General features: G+C 44.4%; 1 protein-coding gene across 1 annotated transcript; it reads right to left on the reverse strand.

Moving 5' to 3' along the window:
* Positions 1 to 3,366: 3,366 nt before the first annotated feature.
* Positions 3,367 to 9,935, reverse strand: LOC123137619 (CAAX prenyl protease 1 homolog). Its single transcript, XM_044557438.1, has 14 exons — positions 9,669 to 9,935; positions 8,884 to 9,031; positions 8,657 to 8,741; positions 8,481 to 8,576; positions 7,759 to 7,824; positions 7,425 to 7,523; positions 7,153 to 7,266; positions 6,892 to 7,002; positions 6,735 to 6,797; positions 6,542 to 6,634; positions 4,577 to 4,690; positions 4,211 to 4,282; positions 4,058 to 4,123; positions 3,367 to 3,729 (listed from the first exon to the last, which is right to left on the reverse strand). The coding sequence occupies exons 1-14, from the start codon at positions 9,697 to 9,699 to the stop codon at positions 3,610 to 3,612; spliced, it is 1,278 nt and encodes a 425-aa protein (XP_044413373.1). The 5' UTR covers positions 9,700 to 9,935; the 3' UTR covers positions 3,367 to 3,609.
* Positions 9,936 to 11,025: the final 1,090 nt, after the last annotated feature.

An 11,025-nucleotide genomic window follows, 5' to 3' on the forward strand; every position in this document is an offset into this window, starting at 1 on the left:
AGGGTCCCCAAATGGAAGAGTTGGGAGGAACAGGCATATCCCTGATAAATTCTTCTGCCTCAGAAAATCTCCCAGACCTTCCAAACAGATCCACTACACAAGCATAATGATCCATGCAAGGCTCAATTCCATGGTCCCTTCTCATGCTTTCAAAGCACTTGTATCCTTCTGAAATCAAACCAGAGTGACTGCAAGCAGATATCACATTCAAAAACGTGATAGCATTAGGAGCATGTGCTCCAACATCTGTCAGCTGGTGGAAATACTTTAGAGCTGACTGCCCATCTCCGTGTATCCCATAAGCATTAATCATCGAATTCCAGGAAACAAGGTCCTTAACATCCATCCGCCCGAAGATCTTCTCAGCGAAATCGATTCTTCCTAACTTAGCATACATGATTATTAGAGCATTGGAGATCGACACATCGTGCACAAAACCATATTTTACAATGTATCCATGGAGCATCTGCCCTTGTAGAAGTAATCCAGCATTGGAGCATGCCTGAACTACGCTCAAGACCGTGACGAAATCAGGCACAAGCCCACTACCACCACTATGGAGAGTGCTGAAAAGGTCCAAGGCTTCATTTACATGGTCACTCTTGGCAAGGCATGAGATCATGGTGTTCCACGAAACAATATCTTTAACTTTCATGCCTTTAAACACCAAATACGTTGCGTCAACTCGCTCGAATCTAGCATACATGCCCATGAGGCAGTTTTTAATGCTGATGTTTGGAAGAGCACTCAGTTTAATCAAGTGTGCATGGATTTCTCTCCCATAAAGCAGGGATGCTGAGACCGTGCAACCATAAAGAAGCGCGCCAAGAACATCAGCATTAGAGCACACAGTCCCTCTCCTGAGGTACAGATCCTCGTAAAGCCGTGCAGCCTCTTCGATAAAGCCATTCTTTGCATACATCATGATGAGAGAATTCACCACCGAAACATCGTCCTCGAGGCCCACCCGAGTAACAAGAGCGTGCACCGGACTGAACAACCCTGAGTGGCCCATCAAAGAGCATGCCTGAATGACACTCAACATTGTAACATTGTTGGGAAGGACACCATCTTCCAGCATCATGACAAACACATCGAGAGCCTCTCCTAGCATCCCGTTGAGCACGCACCCTGATATAACAGCAGTCCAGGAAACAACATCCCTGAAAGCCAATCTGAGAACCAGCCTCCGCGCGCTGACCACATCCCCAACCTTGGCGTACATATTGACCAACGAGCCGACCACAAAGGGGTCGGCGCAGAAGCCATTTGTCACGAGGTAGCCATGCACCATCCTCCCCAGCCTCCCATCCTTGGCGAGGCCACAGGCCTGCAGGAGCGCGGCCATCGTGAACTCGTTGGCACGGACGGCGGCGGCGTCGTCCTCGTCTGCGGCGTGGGCCAGCAGCATGTCCACGAAGGCGCGGACGGCGTCCAGGGGCGCGCCGAGGCGACAATGGAGCGAGATGAGGGTGGAGTAGGTGGCGGCGTCACGGCGCGGCGTTTCGTCGAGCAGGTTGAGCGCGTGGGAGTGGAGGCCGCATTGGAGGTAGGCGTGGAGGAGGGAGTTGGACGCGACAAGGGGCTGGAAAGAGTGGAGCGCGCCGGACTTGAGGAGGACGGCGTGGAGCGCGGTGGTGAGCGGCGCGTCGCGCCGCCCCGCGGCCCCACGAAGGAGGCCGACGGCGGTGGGAGCGGTGGTGGTGCTGCGGGTAGGAGGCGAGGGCGGGGGCGAGGAAGGAGCCGAGAGCGAGAGCATCGGAGCTCTGAGTGAATGGATTAACCACTTTGAGGTACAGCACTGGAGTGAGCGGAGCGGCAATGTTTTTGAGCGGAGACGGCATTTGGATAACCAGTCTCTCTCTCTCTCTTCCTTTTTTTAAAATCATTAAAGTACTAGAAAATGACCATGCATTGCAATGGGATATAAATATAGCTTGTGATTTACTTGTCCATATCAATGCAATTGTGCAATAAATGTTTATTTAATGACCTCGATAACGCCCAAAAAACCGGGACGATTTCAATGTCAATTTTATTTACGCTAGGATGGCAAGTTAGTTGACAAGCATGACAGTCATGTGTGTCAACTAAACTTGCCAACCTCACTTCATTAAAATTGCCATAAAACCGTTCTATTTGCCATGGTTCAATCACGAACGATCGGGATTTTCTGTTATTAAGAGTTGGGCGATGACTTTGCTAGCAATGGCTCGAAGGAAGAGGTTGGCGAAGAAGATTAATGTTGGCGCCGTCGATGCACGTGGAACCATGTCGACGGACAACATAGACAACCAATGCGGTATCCATGAAGTGGGAACAAAACTCCGAGGCTCCTCAGCAACACCGAACCAAGCGTCGTCGGGATAGGATTGGAGCCAGGGGACTTTTATTCGAGATGACGTCGTCACCACTGTCAGAGCGCCACCACCTTGACCCAAAAATCTACCGCACAAAGGTAGAGAGAAGACAATCTCCTCCCCTGCACTTAACACGCGGGACGACAACCGGAGGCAGAGGGGAGAGGAGATTGACTTTTTGACGACTAGGGTTTCTCCAGGGAGGAGACTAAATATTATTACATGTGTAGCCAGCAATATTTTTCTGGCGTTTTCTATTCTTCAGCGCTGCTTCGTTAAAAAAACATCAATCAAATCCGCGCAACCTTTGAGGCAGAGACAAGGGCGCGCTATTCCTCAGCGCTGCTTCGTTCAAGAAAAGAAAAATCAGTCATCAATCAAATTCAAATCCGCGCAAAACTTCGAGGCAGAGACAGGGGCGCTGCTGGCAGTTGAATCTGCGCAACGTTCGAGGCAGAGACAGGCTGCCATGGTGAGCATCGGGAATGACATGGAGGGGAGTCGGAGGTTGATGGGTTCAGGTGCTGGGAGGTTGTCGGCAACAGAATCATGGTGGGGCTTAGAGAGAAGGCCAGGGCGACAGTAAAGCACGTGCAATAACGTCACTGGTCGCAAAAGCCGGTGGGTCAGCCAGTGTCGAAAGAGGAAGAAGACCATGGTCTATTGGATGTACTCCCTCTCTCCCAATAATATAAGAACGTTTTTTTACACTAGCGTGTAGTGTAAAAAAAACATTCTTATATTAACACTACACTAGTGTAAAAAACGTTCAACTAGTGTAAAAAAACGTTCTTATATTAACACTACACTAATGTAAAAAATGTTCTTATATTATGAGACGGGGAAGTAGATCCGACAGGGGAATTCAAACTGATATTTTTTTCAGAAACGCATGATAAAACTCTGTTGCACAAGAGACAATTCTAATACAGCATTACTGTAAGCATGGTTATAGAAGGTCAAGGTAACACGTCAACTTGGAAGGCAGAAGATGCGCCAGCGAATATGAACATCTCGTAGCTGATCAACTTCTATTTGTCAATGTTAAAGGACCAACAATCCTGTGTGTATAGGTCAATAAGACAGTAAGTCAATCGACGAACAATACATATCTGAATCTAGAGGTGCACGTTTTCATACGGATCCCTGTATGCATATAAATAATCCCTCTAAATATCCATATTACATTGAGATTGAAGCTATGCCATGACAGTTGGCATATGCGCATCAAGTATGAGATCATCTTCCATTAGTTCTCTTTCTTGCTGTCCAGGTCTTCAAGAGCAGACAGTCTTTCAACAAGGGGTGGATGGGAGTAGTGGTATGCTGAATACCACGGATCTGTGTTCATTGCAGATAAGTTCTCTTCCTGAAATTTTTAAGCATATATAAGTTAATTAACCCAAATCTCCGCACCTCTATACTACATTAATGGTACGTATAAGTTTAGTAAAAGAGAGCTGTAAGAACTTCCAAAAAAAGAGGCGTAAGGAAATAAAGCAAGAGTAAACAAGAGGATGTTAGTAATTTCTCAAACCAGCATTGAATTTTGAGAGAGAGTAAGCTGCTTGATCTAGTGATCGGTTATGGTCAGATCTTGAAGTAAGGTGTCGATGTCCAGTAGAAATAACACCGACTCCATGGTCAACAATAAGAAAAGCAGAAAAAATAAATCAAAAGGGCCTTTAAATAGTTACCTGTAGTTTAACAAGGGCTCCCCTGAGCTCAGGAGCATACCCAAGGTTCTTGGCAAAAGCATCAGCCTGGGCATGGAGATAGGGTTAGGTAAATGCAACCAAATGTTTGAAAGCTGTCACAGCGGAAAACTTGAGATGAATAGAAGAGTGAACCTGAAATTCAAATGCTCTGCTGACGAGGTTGAGGCAAAAACTCAGAAGGTGTTGGACGGGTATAATAGTGTGCTGTCATGAAAAGAATGTATGTGTCAATCGAGTAACAATGCTGGAAATCTGTAGGGAGTGCATCTCACTGCAAGTTTAAATGAAAGATGTAAACAGCTGATGTTCGATCTCAAAAAGATACTACCTCCGTCCCATAATATAAGAACGTTTTTTACACTAGTGTAGTTTCAAAAACGTTCTTATATTATGGGACGGAGGGAGTACTACTGCTAGGGCGGAAATTGTACTGAAAACATCTCCACGCAAAGATAATAGCACGATAATACTTCTTAAAAAATAACGAGCATGACATACCATAAAAATGATCAGTCCAATGATTACCGGCTGATCCTCAAAACCAAAACTTTCAAAGAGATCTTTGGAATTCCTTACAAGAGTGTATCCTCCGAATTGCATAAATGTAAGCACCTGCAAGTAGAAAATGAGGTGAACAAAAGAATTTTCAACATCTAAAAAATGCTTGAGATGCGTGCTTTTCTTTTTTTAATCAAATCAAATAATAGTTTCCCAGGAACCAATGCAATGGGGACACAAACTGATTTTATGATGCATCATTGCACAAATTCCATCAGTAACACTAGAACAATACACATGAAGGTGCCTAACAGTATAACCCCTTGCATGCTTAAAATCGATTTCATGTTAACTTATGCTACAAATAATTTTGTTAAATATTCATTCATCTAATTAACCGTTCTCGTGAGTAGCTACTCATGACTCGTCACATTACATCTACTGTATAGATTAGCACCACCCCTAGGGGCTTCATCAGAAGAAATATCTTGCACTTTTTACTAATAAACAGGATACTTTATTAGAAACAATACTGCTTGAATTTTATACCAGTTCTCAAAACTAGCTGCGTCTTCAAATCATATAAACGCGTTCTTATCAGTGCCCCCGGCCAAGCTTAATTTTGTTTCTTCCCTTATAATTCAGTATACCATAGGCCAACTGATGCAACAATAAGAATGGCACAATGAACCTCCAGGAAAAACAACAGAGGATTTCCGGGCTAAGGAATTTTCACTTGATGACTACCATATCTTCACGTAGCATTTGGTTGCTTGGATGAAGTTGTATGAGAGATGACCATCCAGCTTTTAGAAACCATGATTTTATTTGTTTGGTTAGACTGGGTAGGTCTATACCCCATTAAAGTGAATATAGCTCCAACAACCAGGCTAAATCCAAGCAGTAAAAGAACTCGGAAGAGCCGAGCCATCTATTGCCCGCACTGTCACGCGACAGCACATGAGCCTAGTGCACAGCTTGTCAGGCCTATTTTTCTTTCCTCACTGTGACACTTCTCTCTGTCTCAGCACTCCTCTGTCGTTTCTCATCAGGTCGGCATTCCGGGTCTGTAAATTTTGGTGATGTTCTTTGTTACATTTGCACAGTTGTATTGGAGCAGCAATATGTGTTGTTTATTATTGTGTACATGGACAACATAACACTTGAACGGGGAAAGACTACAATAGAAGCTGGACATATGGTAGAAAAACTGAAGATGAAAAGATCCAACGGCTCCAACTTCGTTTTTTCTATTTTCATATCCTATGCCCAGCTAATCTTGTTTAGGGATGTAAACCAGGTCCCATTTAAGCCCCCTTATGGTCTAAAAGTGAAATAAAGTTTTTTTTCCCGGGAAAATGAACTATCGAGCTAGCTAAAGCTAACCAAACACAATTCTAGGTAATCCTATCCACATCTATCCCTCACCCAAACATAAAAATGGCTCACCAACTCACTCAACCAAACACATATTTGACTGCCCACCATCCCTACCAACCCTCCGTATGGCCATCTCACATCCAACTTCATCCATGCAACCAAACGGCACCTTAGCTGTCTAGTATGCAAATGCTAATGCACCAAAACTAATTGGCTGACTGGTGCGCAGAGGACATACTCCCTCCATTTTTGTATACAAGGCCACTATGGAAAACATATTTTGCATCTATACAAGGCCACCAACAGTAATCGAGGCAAATATTAATGATGTTTCCTCGTACTACTAACCCATGGCTTATTTACTAGCATGCATGTAGTGATGATAATGACACACTCACCCACCTCCTCTCTCACGGCCACTCAGTTTTCTCTAATGTGCATGCACCCTATTAATTAACCCGATAAACGAGAAAACAAATTGGCTTCTAAAGTACACATTAATTTTTACTTGGTACCTGTAATTTGAGTCTGTGGCCTTGTATATAAAAATGGAGGGAGTGATTAGTTATCTGGATGAGAAAATACCTGCACAGCTACAAAGGAATATGCAGTGTGATTGAGTTTCCAGTGCCCAAGCTCGTGCGCAAGAACAGAAACGATCTCATTATCATTACTACACTGAAACAAACACAGTCAAGTAGTCGAACCTGCACATGAGTTCCCAAATCACAATGGAAAAATAATGAACACAGTACAAAAAATGGTGGTTTGTTTGAACCTGTTGTATCAATGTGTCATAGAGAACAATGCGCTTATTCTTGAAAAACCCATACATGTAAGCCTGAAAGAGATTGACAGTTGAAATCATATCAGAAGACCGTCAATAACTAGTTAGCAATGAAACAAACTCCAAAGGTAGAGCAATTAACATATACATTACTGTGGCTTGATCGAGTAGACCCATCCACCACAAAAAGCTTTTTCAGAGGAAACTTGAGGGAATCTGCTAACTTCTCTATTTTCTCCCTGAGCGAGCCTTCGGGAAGCTGTTGAAATCAGCAACTTCAAGTTCAGTCTTACCATGAAGTTACTATGTGGATACAGATGCAGCATTGATGTACTACATACCATTCTCACACGAAACCATATTGAATGAGGAAAATGACGGACGCAGTGCAACAAGAAAAGATACTCACAGGAGTGAATTTGTTGAACAGAGGAGCTATCATGATAGGGTAAATTGTCATCATCAGCAGAGCTAGCGCAAACATAAAACCCCAGAGATATATTGCTAGGTAAGGCCCTCCATTCTGAAGCAGTACAGGAAAAGGAAGATCAATAAAGTAACTCGGTTAGGTGACATATGCGTTCATCTGATTGCGAAAAGGGTTAAAGGCACGGTTAATAAAGATGCATGTTAGCATGTAGTTCAGAATAGAGGCTGGCACAACATAAAAATATGGTGTACCTGTACTATAACGATGATAGCAGCCACAATTGGTGGTGCGAGTACAACGGACAGCAAAATTCCCTTGATCATGTCCCAAATGAAGAGCCAGAATGTTTGCTGAGAAAGGACAAGAGAAAAAAACAACATAAATACGTGAGGAAATGAAGATATCAAATTATTAAGTGCTCCAAAGCACCACAAGTTGACACGATTCAAGCATATAAATATATTCCTTTATGTTCGAATTAAGTGCTCCAATGCACCACAAGTTAACAAAATTCAAATACATCCATATGTATATTTGCTTTATGTTCACAAACGGAAGTGCAGAAATTGAAAATTAAAGACGGACCTTGTTAAACCCGTGTCGAGCCTCAATAACAAAAGTAGAGTACAGAGAGAATGGCAAGTCTGTGATCTGTATTGCATCAAGTATGTATTAGGCAATCACATTGACATAAAAAATTGGATCACCAGAAGAGAAAATATTGATAGACAATGAACACGGGTCAACGTTGAGGTTACTGCTAGGTGCCATGGAAGCATTCAAAAAGAACTGCTGATCAATCGATCTAAAGAAATCAGAATCTTGATTGATGCACGTTTGAACAAAACAAATGCACCTTATGTTATAGGTTAAAAAGAACATCTAGTGAAAATGTTGAAATGGATATGGGCTAGTAGGTGAACTCTGATAAAAGCACCAATCATTCCAATTGTATTCCACTAAACATAGCTATTCTAGATGTGAAAGCTGTGCCGCATCGGGTGTTCCACTTAATTTTAGAAGTATCTCTGTCAGGACCAAAATCAGCAGAAAGGAAGACACGTCAAGGAGTTTATAGGTGTAAAAAAAAAACTATGAAATTAACTCCTGATTCTTAGATTCCTTCCTGCAATAGCTAGCATATAATCAAGCATTTGGTCCTTCAGAGCTAAAGCTAATGCGTCACATATACCTAATCCAACTAAGTGCAAAAGACTCTTGAAGATAATTTAAAACAACTGAATATGAAAGCAGAGAAAATTAATAAACACATGGCCTTCTGAAACAGGCAAACAAATTGATAATACCTGTGACCAAACCATGACACCTGCTAAGAATGCAAGGGTGTGTATTATCTCATTTTCTGCATTCAGGCCAACATTGGTTACTAACACTCCAGATTTCTATAAAAGGAAGAGGATAGTTAGAACCAAACTCCTGCACAAAAAGGGTAAAGAAAAGCAAGTTGAAGAGTTTGTATTACCGTCCAAAACCAAGGAAGAACTTTATAGTACAGTATCACGATATCGCATACTATAGTTATGGCCTCACGTACAAAATTGAAATTGCTGCAAGAGGAAGTATACCTGTCAGTACAGACAATCTAAAAAGATAGAGAGAATATTAAGTGGGAACGCAGCTAATGAAATTAGGTGTCAGGAATGGTTTCTAAACGAGGTATGGTTGCAAGGACTGAGTAGTTATAAGCACCTTTTGTCCAGGCTATAAGCTCTCGCCTGCTCAAATTTTTCATGACTAATTACCTTTGCCAGGGATTTTGGCAATGTTGGTAACTTAAGGGCTCTATGCTGCCTGATGTTAAGATATGTCTCAAATATGTAATTGAGAGTCATAAAGCCTGCAGAAGGGGCATACAATGAGACGAGCATGTCATGAATAGACAATAGCTACAATAATCATGATGATGATATAACAAGGTAACTAAAAATACAAAATCTTGACTTTGTACATACGATATGTTCACACAATTTTGACAAACTTATGTTAAGCACTACTGCTTGTAACTTAGTTCAGAAATATTGGCTCGCTTCGTTCTGGTAAGTGATCATCAAATCTGCACAGTACCACATTTTGTGTTCCATAAACAAGTCCAGTGATCAGGTGACAGTGACCATCTTCAGTCAAATGTAATTTTGCCGATGTTCCTGCCATGCTGAATACTCTACACTAACAGGTAGCTCAATCTATCCAAAACCTCAGATCACTGCACCTGGATAACCTATCGCATCCACACGACTCACACCAAAGCCATCAAGATCACTCGGCTACACCAGAGAAATCAAACTGCCCAGACGTCACACCCAACGGTTCCGTGGCACGGGCAAATCCAGCAGCGAAAAGCCCCCGACCCCCACTAACCCCTAGCTAGGGTTTACACGCGGATCCCGCGCCCATCGAAAGCCGACACGCCCCCGGGGATCGAGCGAGCAGACGAGCGAGTATGGGGAATAAGCAGCGGAAAGGCGGAATCTTACACAGGACGGCCTCCAGGTAGGGCAGCGCCATTGGAGCCGGGGGCGTTTCGGAAATCGAGGCGCGGAGGCGGCTTGTGTGCCGAGCGAGGGACGGGCCGGCGGGGAGGGGGTCGAGCGCAAAGACGATGGAACAGTGGGAAGAGGAGGAGGTGGGGTGGGGGGCGGCGTGATGTGGAGAAGGAGCGGATACTTTGCTCGGGCCAGTTGCTCGGAGTCGGGGGAGGAAGGTATCGCGGCTGCAGCCACGCCGGGACCGGGGGGAAACGGCCTCGGAAGCAAAGGGCTTCGTATGTGGCTGTCGCCTAGCAGAATTTTCTTGAACTTCACCGTTTCTTCTGAAAAAATGAATGGGACCGAATTACTCAAAAAAAAAGGCGAAGTATCGAGTGAAAATAGGTACTCAGTGAAAATCTGAAAATTCACACATGGTCCATCGGATATATAATGAACGGCACCGATCAAAGGTGGGATCTTTAACTATCCACTTAAACACAATTAGCGATAACCCCCGTTCTCTCGGTGATTAACCAATATCATGTGGGGGATTGCCTTGCCCAACTCCAATCTAACTCTTCCCTGGCCGATCCATAGGGCTGCTTCCGCGGGGAACGCCACGGCGATTTCGAGCCTTCCTGCAGCCGCAAGGCCCGAGGCGGGGCGGACAGAACCGGCGGCGAAACGGGCACGCAGCGCATCAGAGCTCTCATCGGCAGGCAGGGCTCCCAAGGACTTGAGGCGAGGACGCCGCCCCGGCGGAAGGCAAGGTTATCCGCGACGTCCGCCCCGGCAGCTTCGCCGACGACGCACACCGTGTAGCGGAGGAGTGGGACTGCATAGGTGACACGCACGCGACAGACCAGCCGCAGTGGTGAAACTGAGCGGCCTGGTGTTTCCAGTGCATCCGAGATGCTGCGCCACGATGACAGTGGTCGGCGGGTGTGACCTGCAGGGTAGCCGCGTCCATCACAGTAGCGTCCAAATGCGTCGACCTCGACCGGCGACACGCGGACGCGGGCTGCCCCATGCTATGCTTTTCTCTGAAAATTTGTAGCTCAACTATATAGTTCTCTGAAGAAACGTCCGCACAACCTCTGTTATTTCAGAAAATGTACCTAAACATGCTGAAGCTTTTGCATTGAAATTTGCTATATTGTTAGTGTTGGAGTTGTGCAACTCTCCTGTGGTGATTGTTCGGTGGCATCTCGTTGGAAATTGTGTCATGAACTCAAGAGATATCAAAGTGATGTGTAGTCGCTTGCCTAACTGAATGTTCCAGCTCGCTGGAACCAAATTTTACTGTAACACAGTGTACGAGTTAGCTGCGACAATCACAGTAGCATCCAGATGCGTCAACCTC

Source organism: Triticum aestivum, chromosome 6B (genome assembly GCF_018294505.1).
Source record: "Triticum aestivum cultivar Chinese Spring chromosome 6B, IWGSC CS RefSeq v2.1, whole genome shotgun sequence".
NCBI classification, from domain to species: Eukaryota; Viridiplantae; Streptophyta; class Magnoliopsida; order Poales; family Poaceae; genus Triticum; species Triticum aestivum.